This window comes from Oncorhynchus masou, chromosome 24 (genome assembly GCF_036934945.1).
Source record: "Oncorhynchus masou masou isolate Uvic2021 chromosome 24, UVic_Omas_1.1, whole genome shotgun sequence".
NCBI classification, from domain to species: domain Eukaryota; kingdom Metazoa; phylum Chordata; class Actinopteri; order Salmoniformes; family Salmonidae; genus Oncorhynchus; species Oncorhynchus masou.
The window spans coordinates 516,013-539,055 of record NC_088235.1 but is presented as its reverse complement, the minus strand read 5'-3'; the positions used below and the strand labels follow the sequence as shown (position 1 = coordinate 539,055).

At 44.9% G+C, this 23,043-nt stretch overlaps 1 protein-coding gene across 1 annotated transcript in view; it reads right to left on the bottom strand.

Annotated features, from left to right (window-relative positions):
* Nucleotides 1-22,763, bottom strand: part of LOC135513350 (methionine synthase-like) — a 66,729-nt gene extending 43,966 nt beyond the window's left edge. The window contains exons 1-5 of the mRNA XM_064936279.1: nucleotides 22,541-22,763; nucleotides 21,263-21,483; nucleotides 20,143-20,232; nucleotides 18,618-18,687; nucleotides 18,368-18,460 (exon numbers count right to left, since the gene is read on the bottom strand). Coding sequence (XP_064792351.1) covers nucleotides 18,368-18,460; nucleotides 18,618-18,687; nucleotides 20,143-20,232; nucleotides 21,263-21,483; nucleotides 22,541-22,577 — 511 coding nt within the window. The 5' untranslated portion in view covers nucleotides 22,578-22,763. The remainder of the gene's footprint in view (nucleotides 1-18,367; nucleotides 18,461-18,617; nucleotides 18,688-20,142; nucleotides 20,233-21,262; nucleotides 21,484-22,540) is intronic.
* Nucleotides 22,764-23,043: the final 280 nt, after the last annotated feature.

Below are 23,043 nucleotides of genomic sequence, written 5' to 3'. Positions count from 1 at the left end.
AGAGGGTAACAGATACATAGTGTAGGTCTGAGAGGGTAACAGATACATAGTGTAGGTCTGAGGGGGTAACAGATACATAGTGTAGGTCCGAGAGGCCTTATAGACCCTGAGAGGGTAACAGATACATAGTGTAGGTCTGAGAGGGTAACAGATACATAGTGTAGGTCTGAGAGGCCTTATAGACCCTGAGAGGGTAACAGATACATAGTGTAGGTCCGAGAGGCCTTATAGACCCTGAGAGGGTAACAGATACATAGTGTAGGTCTGAGAGGGTAACAGATACATAGTGTAGGTCTGTGAGGGTAACAGATACATAGTGTAGGTCCGAGAGGGTAACAGATACATAGTGTAGGTCTGTGAGGGTAACAGATACATAGTGTAGGTCTAAGAGGGTAACAGATACATAGTGTAGGTCTGAGGGGGTAACAGATACATAGTGTAGGTCTGTGAGGGTAACAGATACATAGTGTAGGTCCGAGAGGGTAACAGATACATCGTGTAGGTCTGAGAGGGTAACAGATACATCGTGTAGGTCTGAGAGGGTAACAGATACATAGTGTAGGTCTGAGAGGGTAACAGATACATAGTGTAGGTCTGAGAGGGTAACAGATACATAGTGTAGGTCCGAGAGGCCTTATAGACCCTGAGGGGGTAACAGATACATAGTGTAGGTCTGAGAGGGTAACAGATACATCGTGTAGGTCTGAGGGGGTAACAGATACATAGTGTAGGTCTGAGAGGGTAACAGACACATAGTGTAGGTCTGAGGGGGTAACAGATACATCGTGTAGGTCTGAGAGGGTAACAGATACATAGTGTAGGTCCGAGAGGGTAACAGATACATAGTGTAGGTCTGAGGGGGTAACAGATACATAGTGTAGGTCTGAGAGGGTAACAGATACATAGTGTAGGTCTGAGAGGGTAACAGATACATAGTGTAGGTCCGAGAGGGTAACAGATACATAGTGTAGGTCTGAGGGGGTAACAGATACATAGTGTAGGTCTGAGAGGGTAACAGATACATAGTGTAGGTCTGAGAGGGTAACAGATACATAGTGTAGGTCCGAGAGGGTAACAGATACATAGTGTAGGTCTGAGGGGGTAACAGATACATAGTGTAGGTCTGAGGGGGTAACAGATACATAGTGTAGGTCTGAGAGGGTAACAGATACATAGTGTAGGTCTGAGGGGGTAACAGATACATAGTGTAGGTCCGAGAGGGTAACAGATACATAGTGTAGGTCTGAGAGGGTAACAGACACATAGTGTAGGTCCGAGAGGGTAACAGATACATCGTGTAGGTCTGAGAGGGTAACAGATACATAGTGTAGGTCTGAGAGGGTAACAGATACATAGTGTAGGTGTGAGAGGGTAACAGATACATAGTGTAGGTCTGAGGGGGTAACAGATACATAGTGTAGGTCCGAGAGGCCTTATAGACCCTGAGAGGGTAACAGATACATAGTGTAGGTCTGACGGGGTAACAGATACATAGTGTAGGTCTGAGAGGGTAACAGATACATAGTGTAGGTCTGAGAGGGTAACAGATACATAGTGTAGGTCCGAGAGGCCTTATAGACCCTGAGAGGGTAACAGATACATAGTGTAGGTCTGAGAGGGTAACAGATACATAGTGTAGGTCTGAGAGGGTAACAGATACATAGTGTAGGTCTGAGAGGCCTTATAGACCCTGAGAGGGTAACAGATACATAGTGTAGATCTGAGAGGGTAACAGATACATAGTGTAGGTCTGAGAGGGTAACAGATACATAGTGTAGGTCTAAGAGGGTAACAGATACATAGTGTAGGTCTGAGAGGGTAACAGATACATAGTGTAGGTCTGAGAGGGTAACAGATACATAGTGTAGGTCTGAGAGGGTAACAGATACATAGTGTAGGTCTGAGGGGGTAACAGATACATAGTGTAGGTCTGAGGGTAACAGATACATAGTGTAGGTCTGAGAGGGTAACAGATACATAGTGTAGGTCTAAGAGGGTAACAGATACATAGTGTAGGTCTGAGAGGGTAACAGATACATAGTGTAGGTCTGAGAGGGTAACAGATACATAGTGTAGGTCCGAGAGGCCTTATAGACCCTGAGAGGGTAACAGATACATAGTGTAGGTCTGAGAGGGTAACAGATACATAGTGTAGGTCTGAGAGGGTAACAGATACATAGTGTAGGTCTGAGGGGGTAACAGATACATAGTGTAGGTCTGAGAGGGTAACAGATACATAGTGTAGGTCTGAGAGGGTAACAGATACATAGTGTAGGTCTGAGAGGGTAACAGATACATAGTGTAGGTCTGAGAGGGTAACAGATACATAGTGTAGGTCTAAGAGGGTAACAGATACATAGTGTAGGTCTGAGAGGGTAACAGATACATAGTGTAGGTCTGAGAGGGTAACAGATACATAGTGTAGGTCCGAGAGGCCTTATAGACCCTGAGAGGGTAACAGATACATAGTGTAGGCCCGAGAGGCCTTATAGACCCTGAGAGGGTAACAGATACATAGTGTAGGTCTAAGAGGGTAACAGATACATAGTGTAGGTCTGAGAGGGTAACAGATACATAGTGTAGGTCTGAGAGGGTAACAGATACATAGTGTAGGTCTAAGAGGGTAACAGACACATAGTGTAGGTCTAAGAGGGTAACAGATACATAGTGTAGGTCCGAGAGGCCTTATAGACCCTGAGAGGGTAACAGATACATAGTGTAGGTCTGAGAGGGTAACAGATACATAGTGTAGGTCTGAGAGGGTAACAGATACATAGTGTAGGTCTGAGAGGGTAACAGATACATAGTGTAGGTCTGAGAGGCCTTATAGACCCTGAGAGGGTAACAGATACATAGTGTAGGTCCGAGAGGCCTTATAGACCCTGAGAGGGTAACAGATACATAGTGTAGGTCTGAGAGGGTAACAGATACATAGTGTAGGTCTGAGAGGGTAACAGATACATAGTGTAGGTCCGAGAGGCCTTATAGACCCGAGAGGGTAACAGATACATCGTGTAGGTCTGAGAGGGTAACAGATACATAGTGTAGGTCTGAGAGGGTAACAGATACATAGTGTAGGTCTAAGAGGGTAACAGATACATAGTGTAGGTCCGAGAGGGTAACAGATACATAGTGTAGGTCCGAGAGGGTAACAGATACATAGTGTAGGTCTGAGAGGGTAACAGATACATAGTGTAGGTCTGAGGGGGTAACAGATACATAGTGTAGGTCTGAGGGGGTAACAGATACATAGTGTAGGTCTGAGAGGGTAACAGATACATAGTGTAGGTCCGAGAGGGTAACAGATACATAGTGTAGGTCCGAGAGGGTAACAGATACATAGTGTAGGTCTGAGGGGGTAACAGATACATAGTGTAGGTCTGAGAGGGTAACAGATACATAGTGTAGGTCTGAGGGTAACAGATACATAGTGTAGGTCTGAGGGTAACAGATACATAGTGTAGGTCCGAGAGGGTAACAGATACATAGTGTAGGTCTGAGAGGGTAACAGATACATAGTGTAGGTCCGAGAGGCCTTATAGACCCTGAGAGGGTAACAGATACATAGTGTAGGTCTGAGAGGGTAACAGATACATAGTGTAGGTCTGAGGGGGTAACAGATACATAGTGTAGGTCCGAGAGGGTAACAGATACATAGTGTAGGTCTGAGGGTAACAGATACATAGTGTAGGTCTGAGAGGGTAACAGATACATAGTGTAGGTCCGAGAGGGTAACAGATACATAGTGTAGGTCTGAGGGTAACAGATACATAGTGTAGGTCTGAGAGGGTAACAGATACATCGTGTAGGTCTGAGAGGGTAACAGATACATCGTGTAGGTCTGAGAGGGTAACAGATACATCGTGTAGGTCTGAGAGGGTAACAGATACATAGTGTAGGTCTGAGAGGGTAACAGATACATAGTGTAGGTCTGAGAGGGTAACAGATACATAGTGTAGGTCTGAGAGGGTAACAGATACATAGTGTAGGTCTGAGGGGGTAACAGATACATAGTGTAGGTCTGAGAGGGTAACAGATACATAGTGTAGGTCTGAGAGGGTAACAGATACATCGTGTAGGTCTGAGAGGGTAACAGATACATAGTGTAGGTCCGAGAGGGTAACAGATACATAGTGTAGGTCCGAGAGGGTAACAGATACATAGTGTAGGTCTGAGAGGGTAACAGATACATAGTGTAGGTCCGAGAGGCCTTATAGACCCTGAGAGGGTAACAGATACATAGTGTAGGTCCGAGAGGGTAACAGATACATAGTGTAGGTCTGAGAGGGTAACAGATACATAGTGTAGGTCTGAGAGGGTAACAGATACATAGTGTAGGTCTGAGAGGGTAACAGATACATAGTGTAGGTCTGAGAGGGTAACAGATACATCGTGTAGGTCTGAGAGGGTAACAGATACATAGTGTAGGTCTGAGAGGGTAACAGATACATAGTGTAGGTCTGAGAGGGTAACAGATACATAGTGTAGGTCTGAGAGGGTAACAGATACATCGTGTAGGTCTGAGAGGGTAACAGATACATCGTGTAGGTCTGAGAGGGTAACAGATACATAGTGTAGGTCTGAGAGGGTAACAGATACATCGTGTAGGTCTGAGGGGGTAACAGATACATAGTGTAGGTCTGAGAGGGTAACAGATACATAGTGTAGGTCTGAGAGGGTAACAGATACATAGTGTAGGTCTGAGAGGGTAACAGATACATAGTGTAGGTCTGAGAGGCCTTATAGACCCTGAGAGGGTAACAGATACATAGTGTAGATCTGAGAGGGTAACAGATACATAGTGTAGGTCTGAGAGGGTAACAGATACATAGTGTAGGTCTAAGAGGGTAACAGATACATAGTGTAGGTCTGAGAGGGTAACAGATACATAGTGTAGGTCTGAGAGGGTAACAGATACATAGTGTAGGTCTGAGAGGGTAACAGATACATAGTGTAGGTCTGAGGGGGTAACAGATACATAGTGTAGGTCTGAGGGTAACAGATACATAGTGTAGGTCTGAGAGGGTAACAGATACATAGTGTAGGTCTAAGAGGGTAACAGATACATAGTGTAGGTCTGAGAGGGTAACAGATACATAGTGTAGGTCTGAGAGGGTAACAGATACATAGTGTAGGTCCGAGAGGCCTTATAGACCCTGAGAGGGTAACAGATACATAGTGTAGGTCTGAGAGGGTAACAGATACATAGTGTAGGTCTGAGAGGGTAACAGATACATAGTGTAGGTCTGAGGGGGTAACAGATACATAGTGTAGGTCTGAGAGGGTAACAGATACATAGTGTAGGTCTGAGAGGGTAACAGATACATAGTGTAGGTCTGAGAGGGTAACAGATACATAGTGTAGGTCTGAGAGGGTAACAGATACATAGTGTAGGTCTAAGAGGGTAACAGATACATAGTGTAGGTCTGAGAGGGTAACAGATACATAGTGTAGGTCTGAGAGGGTAACAGATACATAGTGTAGGTCCGAGAGGCCTTATAGACCCTGAGAGGGTAACAGATACATAGTGTAGGCCCGAGAGGCCTTATAGACCCTGAGAGGGTAACAGATACATAGTGTAGGTCTAAGAGGGTAACAGATACATAGTGTAGGTCTGAGAGGGTAACAGATACATAGTGTAGGTCTGAGAGGGTAACAGATACATAGTGTAGGTCTAAGAGGGTAACAGACACATAGTGTAGGTCTAAGAGGGTAACAGATACATAGTGTAGGTCCGAGAGGCCTTATAGACCCTGAGAGGGTAACAGATACATAGTGTAGGTCTGAGAGGGTAACAGATACATAGTGTAGGTCTGAGAGGGTAACAGATACATAGTGTAGGTCTGAGAGGGTAACAGATACATAGTGTAGGTCTGAGAGGCCTTATAGACCCTGAGAGGGTAACAGATACATAGTGTAGGTCCGAGAGGCCTTATAGACCCTGAGAGGGTAACAGATACATAGTGTAGGTCTGAGAGGGTAACAGATACATAGTGTAGGTCTGAGAGGGTAACAGATACATAGTGTAGGTCCGAGAGGCCTTATAGACCCGAGAGGGTAACAGATACATCGTGTAGGTCTGAGAGGGTAACAGATACATAGTGTAGGTCTGAGAGGGTAACAGATACATAGTGTAGGTCTAAGAGGGTAACAGATACATAGTGTAGGTCCGAGAGGGTAACAGATACATAGTGTAGGTCCGAGAGGGTAACAGATACATAGTGTAGGTCTGAGAGGGTAACAGATACATAGTGTAGGTCTGAGGGGGTAACAGATACATAGTGTAGGTCTGAGGGGGTAACAGATACATAGTGTAGGTCTGAGAGGGTAACAGATACATAGTGTAGGTCCGAGAGGGTAACAGATACATAGTGTAGGTCCGAGAGGGTAACAGATACATAGTGTAGGTCTGAGGGGGTAACAGATACATAGTGTAGGTCTGAGAGGGTAACAGATACATAGTGTAGGTCTGAGGGTAACAGATACATAGTGTAGGTCTGAGGGTAACAGATACATAGTGTAGGTCCGAGAGGGTAACAGATACATAGTGTAGGTCTGAGAGGGTAACAGATACATAGTGTAGGTCCGAGAGGCCTTATAGACCCTGAGAGGGTAACAGATACATAGTGTAGGTCTGAGAGGGTAACAGATACATAGTGTAGGTCTGAGGGGGTAACAGATACATAGTGTAGGTCCGAGAGGGTAACAGATACATAGTGTAGGTCTGAGGGTAACAGATACATAGTGTAGGTCTGAGAGGGTAACAGATACATAGTGTAGGTCCGAGAGGGTAACAGATACATAGTGTAGGTCTGAGGGTAACAGATACATAGTGTAGGTCTGAGAGGGTAACAGATACATCGTGTAGGTCTGAGAGGGTAACAGATACATCGTGTAGGTCTGAGAGGGTAACAGATACATCGTGTAGGTCTGAGAGGGTAACAGATACATAGTGTAGGTCTGAGAGGGTAACAGATACATAGTGTAGGTCTGAGAGGGTAACAGATACATAGTGTAGGTCTGAGAGGGTAACAGATACATAGTGTAGGTCTGAGGGGGTAACAGATACATAGTGTAGGTCTGAGAGGGTAACAGATACATAGTGTAGGTCTGAGAGGGTAACAGATACATCGTGTAGGTCTGAGAGGGTAACAGATACATAGTGTAGGTCCGAGAGGGTAACAGATACATAGTGTAGGTCCGAGAGGGTAACAGATACATAGTGTAGGTCTGAGAGGGTAACAGATACATAGTGTAGGTCCGAGAGGCCTTATAGACCCTGAGAGGGTAACAGATACATAGTGTAGGTCCGAGAGGGTAACAGATACATAGTGTAGGTCTGAGAGGGTAACAGATACATAGTGTAGGTCTGAGAGGGTAACAGATACATAGTGTAGGTCTGAGAGGGTAACAGATACATCGTGTAGGTCTGAGAGGGTAACAGATACATAGTGTAGGTCTGAGAGGGTAACAGATACATAGTGTAGGTCTGAGAGGGTAACAGATACATAGTGTAGGTCTGAGAGGGTAACAGATACATCGTGTAGGTCTGAGAGGGTAACAGATACATCGTGTAGGTCTGAGAGGGTAACAGATACATAGTGTAGGTCTGAGAGGGTAACAGATACATCGTGTAGGTCTGAGGGGGTAACAGATACATAGTGTAGGTCTGAGAGGGTAACAGATACATAGTGTAGGTCCGAGAGGGTAACAGATACATCGTGTAGGTCTGAGAGGGTAACAGATACATCGTGTAGGTCTGAGAGGGTAACAGATACATAGTGTAGGTCTGAGAGGGTAACAGATACATAGTGTAGGTCCGAGAGGGTAACAGATACATAGTGTAGGTCCGAGAGGGTAACAGATACATAGTGTAGGTCTGAGAGGGTAACAGATACATAGTGTAGGTCTAAGAGGGTAACAGATACATAGTGTAGGTCCGAGAGGCCTTATAGACCCTGAGAGGGTAACAGATACATAGTGTAGGTCCGAGAGGGTAACAGATACATAGTGTAGGTCTGAGAGGGTAACAGATACATAGTGTAGGTCTGTGAGGGTAACAGATACATAGTGTAGGTCTGAGAGGGTAACAGACACATAGTGTAGGTCTGAGAGGGTAACAGATACATAGTGTAGGTCTGAGAGGGTAACAGATACACCGTGTAGGTCTGAGAGGGTAACAGATACATAGTGTAGGTCTGAGGGGGTAACAGATACATCGTGTAGGTCCGAGAGGGTAACAGATACATAGTGTAGGTCTGAGAGGGTAACAGATACATAGTGTAGGTCCGAGAGGCCTTATAGACCCTGAGAGGGTAACAGATACATAGTGTAGGTCTGACGGGGTAACAGATACATAGTGTAGGTCTGAGAGGGTAACAGATACATAGTGTAGGTCTGAGAGGGTAACAGATACATAGTGTAGGTCCGAGAGGCCTTATAGACCCTGAGAGGGTAACAGATACATAGTGTAGGTCTGAGAGGGTAACAGATACATAGTGTAGGTCTGAGAGGGTAACAGATACATAGTGTAGGTCTGAGAGGCCTTATAGACCCTGAGAGGGTAACAGATACATAGTGTAGATCTGAGAGGGTAACAGATACATAGTGTAGGTCTGAGAGGGTAACAGATACATAGTGTAGGTCTAAGAGGGTAACAGATACATAGTGTAGGTCTGAGAGGGTAACAGATACATAGTGTAGGTCTGAGAGGGTAACAGATACATAGTGTAGGTCTGAGAGGGTAACAGATACATAGTGTAGGTCTGAGGGGTAACAGATACATAGTGTAGGTCTGAGGGTAACAGATACATAGTGTAGGTCTGAGAGGGTAACAGATACATAGTGTAGGTCTAAGAGGGTAACAGATACATAGTGTAGGTCTGAGAGGGTAACAGATACATAGTGTAGGTCTGAGAGGGTAACAGATACATAGTGTAGGTCCGAGAGGCCTTATAGACCCTGAGAGGGTAACAGATACATAGTGTAGGTCTGAGAGGGTAACAGATACATAGTGTAGGTCTGAGAGGGTAACAGATACATAGTGTAGGTCTGAGGGGGTAACAGATACATAGTGTAGGTCTGAGAGGGTAACAGATACATAGTGTAGGTCTGAGAGGGTAACAGATACATAGTGTAGGTCTGAGAGGGTAACAGATACATAGTGTAGGTCTGAGAGGGTAACAGATACATAGTGTAGGTCTAAGAGGGTAACAGATACATAGTGTAGGTCTGAGAGGGTAACAGATACATAGTGTAGGTCTGAGAGGGTAACAGATACATAGTGTAGGTCCGAGAGGCCTTATAGACCCTGAGAGGGTAACAGATACATAGTGTAGGCCCGAGAGGCCTTATAGACCCTGAGAGGGTAACAGATACATAGTGTAGGTCTAAGAGGGTAACAGATACATAGTGTAGGTCTGAGAGGGTAACAGATACATAGTGTAGGTCTGAGAGGGTAACAGATACATAGTGTAGGTCTAAGAGGGTAACAGACACATAGTGTAGGTCTAAGAGGGTAACAGATACATAGTGTAGGTCCGAGAGGCCTTATAGACCCTGAGAGGGTAACAGATACATAGTGTAGGTCTGAGAGGGTAACAGATACATAGTGTAGGTCTGAGAGGGTAACAGATACATAGTGTAGGTCTGAGAGGGTAACAGATACATAGTGTAGGTCTGAGAGGCCTTATAGACCCTGAGAGGGTAACAGATACATAGTGTAGGTCCGAGAGGCCTTATAGACCCTGAGAGGGTAACAGATACATAGTGTAGGTCTGAGAGGGTAACAGATACATAGTGTAGGTCTGAGAGGGTAACAGATACATAGTGTAGGTCCGAGAGGCCTTATAGACCCGAGAGGGTAACAGATACATCGTGTAGGTCTGAGAGGGTAACAGATACATAGTGTAGGTCTGAGAGGGTAACAGATACATAGTGTAGGTCCAAGAGGGTAACAGATACATAGTGTAGGTCCGAGAGGGTAACAGATACATAGTGTAGGTCCGAGAGGGTAACAGATACATAGTGTAGGTCTGAGAGGGTAACAGATACATAGTGTAGGTCTGAGGGGGTAACAGATACATAGTGTAGGTCTGAGGGGGTAACAGATACATAGTGTAGGTCTGAGAGGGTAACAGATACATAGTGTAGGTCCGAGAGGGTAACAGATACATAGTGTAGGTCTGAGGGGGTAACAGATACATAGTGTAGGTCTGAGGGGGTAACAGATACATAGTGTAGGTCTGAGAGGGTAACAGATACATAGTGTAGGTCTGAGGGTAACAGATACATAGTGTAGGTCTGAGGGGGTAACAGATACATAGTGTAGGTCTGAGGGGGTAACAGATACATAGTGTAGGTCTGAGGGGGTAACAGATACATAGTGTAGGTCTGAGAGGGTAACAGATACATAGTGTAGGTCTGAGGGGGTAACAGATACATAGTGTAGGTCCGAGAGGGTAACAGATACATAGTGTAGGTCTGAGAGGGTAACAGACACATAGTGTAGGTCCGAGAGGGTAACAGATACATCGTGTAGGTCTGAGAGGGTAACAGATACATAGTGTAGGTCTGAGAGGGTAACAGATACATAGTGTAGGTGTGAGAGGGTAACAGATACATAGTGTAGGTCTGAGGGGGTAACAGATACATAGTGTAGGTCCGAGAGGCCTTATAGACCCTGAGAGGGTAACAGATACATAGTGTAGGTCTGACGGGGTAACAGATACATAGTGTAGGTCTGAGAGGGTAACAGATACATAGTGTAGGTCTGAGAGGGTAACAGATACATAGTGTAGGTCCGAGAGGCCTTATAGACCCTGAGAGGGTAACAGATACATAGTGTAGGTCTGAGAGGGTAACAGATACATAGTGTAGGTCTGAGAGGGTAACAGATACATAGTGTAGGTCTGAGAGGCCTTATAGACCCTGAGAGGGTAACAGATACATAGTGTAGATCTGAGAGGGTAACAGATACATAGTGTAGGTCTGAGAGGGTAACAGATACATAGTGTAGGTCTAAGAGGGTAACAGATACATAGTGTAGGTCTGAGAGGGTAACAGATACATAGTGTAGGTCTGAGAGGGTAACAGATACATAGTGTAGGTCTGAGAGGGTAACAGATACATAGTGTAGGTCTGAGGGGGTAACAGATACATAGTGTAGGTCTGAGGGTAACAGATACATAGTGTAGGTCTGAGAGGGTAACAGATACATAGTGTAGGTCTAAGAGGGTAACAGATACATAGTGTAGGTCTGAGAGGGTAACAGATACATAGTGTAGGTCTGAGAGGGTAACAGATACATAGTGTAGGTCCGAGAGGCCTTATAGACCCTGAGAGGGTAACAGATACATAGTGTAGGTCTGAGAGGGTAACAGATACATAGTGTAGGTCTGAGAGGGTAACAGATACATAGTGTAGGTCTGAGGGGGTAACAGATACATAGTGTAGGTCTGAGAGGGTAACAGATACATAGTGTAGGTCTGAGAGGGTAACAGATACATAGTGTAGGTCTGAGAGGGTAACAGATACATAGTGTAGGTCTGAGAGGGTAACAGATACATAGTGTAGGTCTAAGAGGGTAACAGATACATAGTGTAGGTCTGAGAGGGTAACAGATACATAGTGTAGGTCTGAGAGGGTAACAGATACATAGTGTAGGTCCGAGAGGCCTTATAGACCCTGAGAGGGTAACAGATACATAGTGTAGGCCCGAGAGGCCTTATAGACCCTGAGAGGGTAACAGATACATAGTGTAGGTCTAAGAGGGTAACAGATACATAGTGTAGGTCTGAGAGGGTAACAGATACATAGTGTAGGTCTGAGAGGGTAACAGATACATAGTGTAGGTCTAAGAGGGTAACAGACACATAGTGTAGGTCTAAGAGGGTAACAGATACATAGTGTAGGTCCGAGAGGCCTTATAGACCCTGAGAGGGTAACAGATACATAGTGTAGGTCTGAGAGGGTAACAGATACATAGTGTAGGTCTGAGAGGGTAACAGATACATAGTGTAGGTCTGAGAGGGTAACAGATACATAGTGTAGGTCTGAGAGGCCTTATAGACCCTGAGAGGGTAACAGATACATAGTGTAGGTCCGAGAGGCCTTATAGACCCTGAGAGGGTAACAGATACATAGTGTAGGTCTGAGAGGGTAACAGATACATAGTGTAGGTCTAAGAGGGTAACAGATACATAGTGTAGGTCCGAGAGGGTAACAGATACATAGTGTAGGTCCGAGAGGGTAACAGATACATAGTGTAGGTCTGAGAGGGTAACAGATACATAGTGTAGGTCTGAGGGGGTAACAGATACATAGTGTAGGTCTGAGGGGGTAACAGATACATAGTGTAGGTCTGAGAGGGTAACAGATACATAGTGTAGGTCCGAGAGGGTAACAGATACATAGTGTAGGTCCGAGAGGGTAACAGATACATAGTGTAGGTCTGAGGGGGTAACAGATACATAGTGTAGGTCTGAGAGGGTAACAGATACATAGTGTAGGTCTGAGGGTAACAGATACATAGTGTAGGTCTGAGGGTAACAGATACATAGTGTAGGTCCGAGAGGGTAACAGATACATAGTGTAGGTCTGAGAGGGTAACAGATACATAGTGTAGGTCCGAGAGGCCTTATAGACCCTGAGAGGGTAACAGATACATAGTGTAGGTCTGAGAGGGTAACAGATACATAGTGTAGGTCTGAGGGGGTAACAGATACATAGTGTAGGTCCGAGAGGGTAACAGATACATAGTGTAGGTCTGAGGGTAACAGATACATAGTGTAGGTCTGAGAGGGTAACAGATACATAGTGTAGGTCCGAGAGGGTAACAGATACATAGTGTAGGTCTGAGGGTAACAGATACATAGTGTAGGTCTGAGAGGGTAACAGATACATCGTGTAGGTCTGAGAGGGTAACAGATACATCGTGTAGGTCTGAGAGGGTAACAGATACATCGTGTAGGTCTGAGAGGGTAACAGATACATAGTGTAGGTCTGAGAGGGTAACAGATACATAGTGTAGGTCTGAGAGGGTAACAGATACATAGTGTAGGTCTGAGAGGGTAACAGATACATAGTGTAGGTCTGAGGGGGTAACAGATACATAGTGTAGGTCTGAGAGGGTAACAGATACATAGTGTAGGTCTGAGAGGGTAACAGATACATCGTGTAGGTCTGAGAGGGTAACAGATACATAGTGTAGGTCCGAGAGGGTAACAGATACATAGTGTAGGTCCGAGAGGGTAACAGATACATAGTGTAGGTCTGAGAGGGTAACAGATACATAGTGTAGGTCCGAGAGGCCTTATAGACCCTGAGAGGGTAACAGATACATAGTGTAGGTCCGAGAGGGTAACAGATACATAGTGTAGGTCTGAGAGGGTAACAGATACATAGTGTAGGTCTGAGAGGGTAACAGATACATAGTGTAGGTCTGAGAGGGTAACAGATACATCGTGTAGGTCTGAGGGGGTAACAGATACATAGTGTAGGTCTGAGAGGGTAACAGATACATAGTGTAGGTCTGAGGGGGTAACAGATACATAGTGTAGGTCTGAGAGGGTAACAGATACATAGTGTAGGTCTGAGAGGGTAACAGATACATCGTGTAGGTCTGAGGGGTAACAGATACATAGTGTAGGTCTGAGAGGGTAACAGATACATAGTGTAGGTCCGAGAGGCCTTATAGACCCTGAGGGGGTAACAGATACATAGTGTAGGTCTGAGAGGGTAACAGATACATAGTGTAGGTCTGAGAGGGTAACAGATACATCGTGTAGGTCTGAGAGGGTAACAGATACATAGTGTAGGTCTAAGAGGGTAACAGATACATAGTGTAGGTCTGAGAGGGTAACAGATACATAGTGTAGGTCCGAGGGGGTAACAGATACATAGTGTAGGTCCGAGAGGGTAACAGATACATAGTGTAGGTCTGAGAGGGTAACAGATACATAGTGTAGGTCTGAGAGGGTAACAGATACATAGTGTAGGTCTGAGAGGGTAACAGATACATAGTGTAGGTCTAAGAGGGTAACAGATACATAGTGTAGGTCTGAGAGGGTAACAGATACATAGTGTAGGTCTGAGAGGGTAACAGATACATAGTGTAGGTCCGAGAGGGTAACAGATACATAGTGTAGGTCTGAGGGGGTAACAGATACATCGTGTAGGTCCGAGAGGGTAACAGATACATAGTGTAGGTCTGAGAGGGTAACAGATACATAGTGTAGGTCCGAGAGGCCTTATAGACCCTGAGAGGGTAACAGATACATAGTGTAGGTCTGACGGGGTAACAGATACATAGTGTAGGTCTGAGAGGGTAACAGATACATAGTGTAGGTCTGAGAGGGTAACAGATACATAGTGTAGGTCCGAGAGGCCTTATAGACCCTGAGAGGGTAACAGATACATAGTGTAGGTCTGAGAGGGTAACAGATACATAGTGTAGGTCTGAGAGGGTAACAGATACATAGTGTAGGTCTGAGAGGCCTTATAGACCCTGAGAGGGTAACAGATACATAGTGTAGATCTGAGAGGGTAACAGATACATAGTGTAGGTCTGAGAGGGTAACAGATACATAGTGTAGGTCTAAGAGGGTAACAGATACATAGTGTAGGTCTGAGAGGGTAACAGATACATAGTGTAGGTCTGAGAGGGTAACAGATACATAGTGTAGGTCTGAGAGGGTAACAGATACATAGTGTAGGTCTGAGGGGGTAACAGATACATAGTGTAGGTCTGAGGGTAACAGATACATAGTGTAGGTCTGAGAGGGTAACAGATACATAGTGTAGGTCTAAGAGGGTAACAGATACATAGTGTAGGTCTGAGAGGGTAACAGATACATAGTGTAGGTCTGAGAGGGTAACAGATACATAGTGTAGGTCCGAGAGGCCTTATAGACCCTGAGAGGGTAACAGATACATAGTGTAGGTCTGAGAGGGTAACAGATACATAGTGTAGGTCTGAGAGGGTAACAGATACATAGTGTAGGTCTGAGGGGGTAACAGATACATAGTGTAGGTCTGAGAGGGTAACAGATACATAGTGTAGGTCTGAGAGGGTAACAGATACATAGTGTAGGTCTGAGAGGGTAACAGATACATAGTGTAGGTCTGAGAGGGTAACAGATACATAGTGTAGGTCTAAGAGGGTAACAGATACATAGTGTAGGTCTGAGAGGGTAACAGATACATAGTGTAGGTCTGAGAGGGTAACAGATACATAGTGTAGGTCCGAGAGGCCTTATAGACCCTGAGAGGGTAACAGATACATAGTGTAGGCCCGAGAGGCCTTATAGACCCTGAGAGGGTAACAGATACATAGTGTAGGTCTAAGAGGGTAACAGATACATAGTGTAGGTCTGAGAGGGTAACAGATACATAGTGTAGGTCTGAGAGGGTAACAGATACATAGTGTAGGTCTAAGAGGGTAACAGACACATAGTGTAGGTCTAAGAGGGTAACAGATACATAGTGTAGGTCCGAGAGGCCTTATAGACCCTGAGAGGGTAACAGATACATAGTGTAGGTCTGAGAGGGTAACAGATACATAGTGTAGGTCTGAGAGGGTAACAGATACATAGTGTAGGTCTGAGAGGGTAACAGATACATAGTGTAGGTCTGAGAGGCCTTATAGACCCTGAGAGGGTAACAGATACATAGTGTAGGTCCGAGAGGCCTTATAGACCCTGAGAGGGTAACAGATACATAGTGTAGGTCTGAGAGGGTAACAGATACATAGTGTAGGTCTGAGAGGGTAACAGATACATAGTGTAGGTCCGAGAGGCCTTATAGACCCGAGAGGGTAACAGATACATCGTGTAGGTCTGAGAGGGTAACAGATACATAGTGTAGGTCTGAGAGGGTAACAGATACATAGTGTAGGTCTAAGAGGGTAACAGATACATAGTGTAGGTCCGAGAGGGTAACAGATACATAGTGTAGGTCCGAGAGGGTAACAGATACATAGTGTAGGTCTGAGAGGGTAACAGATACATAGTGTAGGTCTGAGGGGGTAACAGATACATAGTGTAGGTCTGAGGGGGTAACAGATACATAGTGTAGGTCTGAGAGGGTAACAGATACATAGTGTAGGTCCGAGAGGGTAACAGATACATAGTGTAGGTCTGAGGGGGTAACAGATACATAGTGTAGGTCTGAGGGGGTAACAGATACATAGTGTAGGTCTGAGAGGGTAACAGATACATAGTGTAGGTCTGAGGGTAACAGATACATAGTGTAGGTCTGAGGGTAACAGATACATAGTGTAGGTCCGAGAGGGTAACAGATACATAGTGTAGGTCTGAGAGGGTAACAGATACATAGTGTAGGTCCGAGAGGCCTTATAGACCCTGAGAGGGTAACAGATACATAGTGTAGGTCTGAGAGGGTAACAGATACATAGTGTAGGTCTGAGGGGGTAACAGATACATAGTGTAGGTCCGAGAGGGTAACAGATACATAGTGTAGGTCTGAGGGTAACAGATACATAGTGTAGGTCTGAGAGGGTAACAGATACATAGTGTAGGTCCGAGAGGGTAACAGATACATAGTGTAGGTCTGAGGGTAACAGATACATAGTGTAGGTCTGAGGGTAACAGATACATCGTGTAGGTCTGAGAGGGTAACAGATACATCGTGTAGGTCTGAGAGGGTAACAGATACATCGTGTAGGTCTGAGAGGGTAACAGATACATAGTGTAGGTCTGAGGGTAACAGATACATCGTGTAGGTCTGAGAGGGTAACAGATACATCGTGTAGGTCTGAGAGGGTAACAGATACATCGTGTAGGTCTGAGAGGGTAACAGATACATAGTGTAGGTCTGAGAGGGTAACAGATACATAGTGTAGGTCTGAGAGGGTAACAGATACATAGTGTAGGTCTGAGAGGGTAACAGATACATAGTGTAGGTCTGAGGGGGTAACAGATACATAGTGTAGGTCTGAGAGGGTAACAGATACATAGTGTAGGTCTGAGAGGGTAACAGATACATCGTGTAGGTCTGAGAGGGTAACAGATACATAGTGTAGGTCCGAGAGGGTAACAGATACATAGTGTAGGTCCGAGAGGGTAACAGATACATAGTGTAGGTCTGAGAGGGTAACAGATACATAGTGTAGGTCCGAGAGGCCTTATAGACCCTGAGAGGGTAACAGATACATAGTGTAGGTCCGAGAGGGTAACAGATACATAGTGTAGGTCTGAGAGGGTAACAGATACATAGTGTAGGTCTGAGAGGGTAACAGATACATAGTGTAGGTCTGAGAGGGTAACAGATACATCGTGTAGGTCTGAGAGGGTAACAGATACATCGTGTAGGTCTGAGAGGGTAACAGATACATAGTGTAGGTCTGAGAGGGTAACAGATACATCGTGTAGGTCTGAGGGGGTAACAGATACATAGTGTAGGTCTGAGAGGGTAACAGATACATAGTGTAGGTCTGAGGGGGTAACAGATACATAGTGTAGGTCTGAGAGGGTAACAGATACATAGTGTAGGTCTGAGAGGGTAACAGATACATCGTGTAGGTCTGAGGGGGTAACAGATACATAGTGTAGGTCTGAGAGGGTAACAGATACATAGTGTAGGTCCGAGAGGCCTTATAGACCCTGAGGGGGTAACAGATACATAGTGTAGGTCTGAGAGGGTAACAGATACATAGTGTAGGTCTGAGAGGGTAACAGATACATCGTGTAGGTCTGAGAGGGTAACAGATACATAGTGTAGGTCTAAGAGGGTAACAGATACATAGTGTAGGTCTGAGAGGGTAACAGATACATAGTGTAGGTCCGAGGGGGTAACAGATACATAGTGTAGGTCCGAGAGGGTAACAGATACATAGTGTAGGTCTGAGAGGGTAACAGATACATAGTGTAGGTCTGAGAGGGTAACAGATACATAGTGTAGGTCTGAGAGGGTAACAGATACATAGTGTAGGTCTAAGAGGGTAACAGATACATAGTGTAGGTCTGAGAGGGTAACAGATACATAGTGTAGGTCTGAGAGGGTAACAGATACATAGTGTAGGTCCGAGAGGGTAACAGATACATAGTGTAGGTCTGAGGGGGTAACAGATACATAGTGTAGGTCTGAGGGGGTAACAGATACATAGTGTAGGTCTGAGAGGGTAACAGATACATAGTGTAGGTCCGAGAGGGTAACAGATACATAGTGTAGGTCCGAGAGGGTAACAGATACATAGTGTAGGTCTGAGAGGGTAACAGATACATAGTGTAGGTCTGTAGTGACATGTCACCACTGTCAGGGCTCTGAAAACACCTGCCATTCTGCCCCTTTGCAGTGACATCAGTAGAAAGAGAAGGAATAAGCCTAAAACAACAAGCTGTTCTCTTACTGACGTTCCTGAAGTCTGGTCTTTCCACTGAGGGAGACACAGACAGGGTTTTATTGGTGGGGCCCACGGCGCCCGCCACGTATCTCTTACACCCTGGTAATAAAAAACAAAGGTTTGTGAGTTACAAACACAGAAATACACACCTATTACACACAATGGTGTCATTACAAACACGATAATACACATCTATTACACACAATGTTGTCAATGTCAAATAGGTTTTTTTTCTCTCCAATGACGATCAGCTGACCTGTTTGGTTGGTGATGTCATCTGCTGCTTTCCTGGCTATTTCTGCTGATACCTTGTTCATACGATAAGCCTGGGAAAACATCAGGGAGTCAAACAACCCTCTGCTGATACCTTGTTCATACGATAAGCCTGGGAAAACATCAGGGAGTCAAACAACCCTCTGCTGATACCTTGTTCATACGATAAGCCTGGGAAAACATCAGGGAGTCAAACAACCTGAATGAGTGAGTGAGACATTTATTGTGTCAAGTCACCTTTCAGGAACTGTCACGAGAAATTTTAATGTTGGTTGGATCTCGTCACCGTTTCTGTCGTGCACCAGTTCGCCACCGGCCTGTAAAGACCCCTCAGAAAGGGGCCAGGTCTTTAATCTACAGATATTTCATCCGCTCATGCATGTTTTCGGTGTCTCCATGGAACGACAGAAAAAGAAATCCGGCTCGAAGGACCAAACTGTCACGAGAATTTTCAATCCCAATGATAATAACTTATTTAAACTTTGACCCCGAGGTTTGTAAGACCCTGGGTTTAATAATAATTAGGCAAAGACTCAGACTTATGCAAAAAGTCCGTAAAGTTCTGAAATCAAAAATGCAAAACGCAGTCTTTATAACACACACACACACAAACAAGTTCAAATCTCAAGCTCCGCCTTGCTCAGACAGTCAGTGTTTTTCCACTACACAGATACATTGTTTCTTTAATCTGCAACATGTTTCATAATGTTTCCACTACACAGATACATTGTTTCTTTAATCTGCAACATGTTTCATAATGTTTCCACTACACAGATACATTGTTTCTTTAATCTGCAACATGTTTCATAATGTTTCCACTACACAGATACATTGTTTCTTTAATCTGCAACATGTTTCATAATGGTTCCACTACACAGATACATTGTTTCTTTAATCTGCAACATGTTTCATAATGGTTCCACAAGCCTAACAGCTTCTCCCCTCCACGGGTGGAGACAGAATGTACTGTAAGGAACGCGGTAATACAACTCGTCTGTCGATCGCTCCTCTTATCATTTGTTTCCTACATGCACCCTGCTTACATACTAAAAAAAAGAGCCCAAGGTCCTTGTTCTAACTCTGACTAAACCTACACACGTCATCAGATTATAGTTTTATGATTCTAATACATTTCATACAATTATATGGTTTCAGGGTGGAATTATTTAGTCATTACTTTAAACATATAGATTCCATTATCATGAACCTATCCCTGACTGCTACATGTGATCTAATGTTGAGATAATAGCTTTTGATTGGTGATATGATATTGCGATAACAGCTTCTGATTGGGTGATCTGATGTTGAGATAACAGCTTCTGATTGGGTGATCTGATGTTGTGATAACAGCTTCTGATTGGTGATCTGATGTTGCGATAACAGCTTCTGATTGGTGATCTGATGTTGTGATAACAGCTTCTGATTAGTGATCTGATATTGCGATAACAGCTTCTGATTGGTCATCGGAGTGTTATTCTACAGACCGCCCCACTGTCCCGTTCTCTTACCAAGTGTCCCAGTCCGTAGTCGGCCTGGGCGATACAGGTGCTACTGAAAGTGTTGGTCTCAATGATGTCTGCCCCGGCCAGCAGGTACTCCTAGGAACAAACACAAGAGTCAATGATGTCTGTCCCGCCAGCAGGTATTCCTAGGAACAAACACAAGAGTCAATGATGTCTGTCCCAGCCAGCAGGTATTCCTAGGAACAAACACAAGAGTCAATGATGTCTGTCCCAGCCAGCAGGTATTCCTAGGAACAAACAAGAGTCAATGATGTCTGCCCAGGCCAGCAGGTATTCCTAGGAACAAACACAACAGTCAATGATGTCTGTCCCGGCCAGCAGGTATTCCTAGGAACAAACACAAGACAGGAGTGTCAATGCTTATCCACGCAGCAGCATTTCACCAATCAAAAAGGGGTCATCTCATCCCGTCCGTCTCTCTCTCCCACAAAAAGACCGGAAATATGTCTCAATGACAGATCAACAATTCTAGGTGCAGGTTAATTATTACTAGGGATGAACTGACAGGGGCATTTTATTTGACCTTAATTTAACGAAGCAAGTCGGTTAAGAACAAATTCTTATTTACAATGACGGCCTTCCCGGGGAACAGTGGGTTAACTGCCTTGTTCAGGGGAACAGTGGGTTAACTGCCCTGTTCAGGGGAACACTGGGTTAACTGCCCTGTTCAGGGGAACACTGGGTTAACTGCCTTGTTCAGGGGAACACTGGGTTAACTGCCTTGTTCAGGGGAACACTGGGTTAACTGCCTTGTTCAGGGGAACACTGGGTTAACTGCCTTGTTCAGGGGAACACTGGGTTAACTGCCTTGTTCAGGGGAACACTGGGTTAACTGCCTTGTTCAGGGGAACACTGGGTTAACTGCCTTGTTCAGGGGAACACTGGGTTAACTGCCTTGTTCAGGGGAACACTGGGTTAACTGCCTTGTTCAGGGGCAGAACGACAGATTTTTACCTTGTCCGCTCGGGGATTTGAACTTGCAACCTTCTGGTGTGTTGCTGTCCTGGATAACGTGGACCACTCTTTAACTCCACTGACCGGACCTTGTGTATGTTGTAGATGACATCACCGTACCTTGTGCATGTTGTAGATGACATCACCGTACCTTGTGTATATTGTAGATGACATCACTCTGTGTGATGCTCAGCAGGTCGTTGTTGCCCTTCAGGCTGTGGGTGTGGTCTTTAAACTCCTCCCCTCTGAAGTGCTCCTCCTCCAATCGCCTCTCCTGGATCATGGTGCCCATCCCTCCATCTAGTATCATGATCCTCTGCCCCAACAGCTCCCTGAGCTCAGCCTCTAGGGCAGGTCTGCTAGGGCCACTACCTGAGGTATGCAACATATTACATGTTAATATGATTATGACATGTTAAATATGTTCCCATCCCTCCATCTAGTATCATGATCCTCTTCTTCTAGGGCACGTCTGCAGTTAGCATATTACTTGTTAATATGGTTCTATAAACTGGTTGAGAGAATGCCAGGCTGTCATTTAAGGTAAAGGGTGGCTACTTTGAAGAATCTCTCAAATATAGTTTGATTTGTTTAACACTTTTTTGGTTACTACATGATTCCATGTGTTATTTCATAGTTTTGATGTCTTCACTATTATTCTACAATGTAGAAAATAGTAAGAAATCAAATAAAGAAAAACCCTGGAATGAGTAGGTGTGTCCCCACGCTTGACTGGTACTGTATATATATATAATAATATTTATGTGGAGGGGGGGGTTGATCTACAAAAGGCCCACCAGTTGTCCATTACCGAGATAAGATGTTAGTCAACTCGCTTGTTTACAGGGAAGTGGTTTACACGTGTCAGGCCAGCTGGGGTGTATTCATTACGCCTGTTCAGTTGTAAAAACGTTTCTTAAAATGGAAACAAACGGAACGGGGATAAGACTTAAATGAATTTGTCCAATGGAAACAGTAGTTACACGTTTTGCAACTAAAACGAGAGTTTATATATTCTACAAATTCAGTTCAACTCGAGTTTTACAAATAACACCAGAGTTTCTATTGGATAAATGCAGGTTTCGTTTCCGTGAGGTTTAGAAACGTTTAGTGTCAAGACATTGTGACCCAAGTTACGATCTATCTCTCTGCCGGTGTTTCGCTCACGTTACTCTACCAGGCAGGGGAACATGCAGACAGCACATGTTGACTAGCTCGCTATGTTGCTGTCTATCTATCTATCTCTCTCTCTATGAATAAATAACAACGTTTGGCATTTCGGGTTGCTGGATGGGAAAATGTCGACCGTTAATTGACGTGGATATGTAGCTAACTAACCAACTGCAACTATCTAGCCAGTCATTGACAGCTGCTCGGCAGCCAGCTCATATCGAGCTAAATATTAAACCAGGAAGTTGCAACCGTTTACCTTTTGTTGTTGAACTCTCATATATTGTAGGAGCCATGGCGTTGTAATTCTTCTTCTTCTTTTGCTTGTTTTCACTGCAAAGGAACAAAAAGTGCCTGAAGAGAGCAACCAACACTGACCCTGCCGGCGGCCGCTTGTCAACTCAATGTCCTTAAATCACTTTCCTCCGTCTGGCGTGGAGGAGCGGCACAACCACGCAGGCGGAACGACGCTGCACGCTGCGGAACTACGCTGCACGCTGTGATACCACGCAGGTGGCACCACGCTGCACGCTACGGAACCACGCTGCACGCTACGGAACCACGCAGGTGGAACCACGCTGCACGCTGCGGAACCACGCTGCACGCTGCGGAACCACGCAGGCAGAACCACACGCTGCAGAACCACGCAGGCGCAGGTTTGATTGAGCAACATTCAGGTCCTTCCAGGAGAAGAATTACATCGATATGACGTGCCCGTACCTATCTGGTTACATGTTGTAGGTGTCAGCTCTCTGAAAGGGA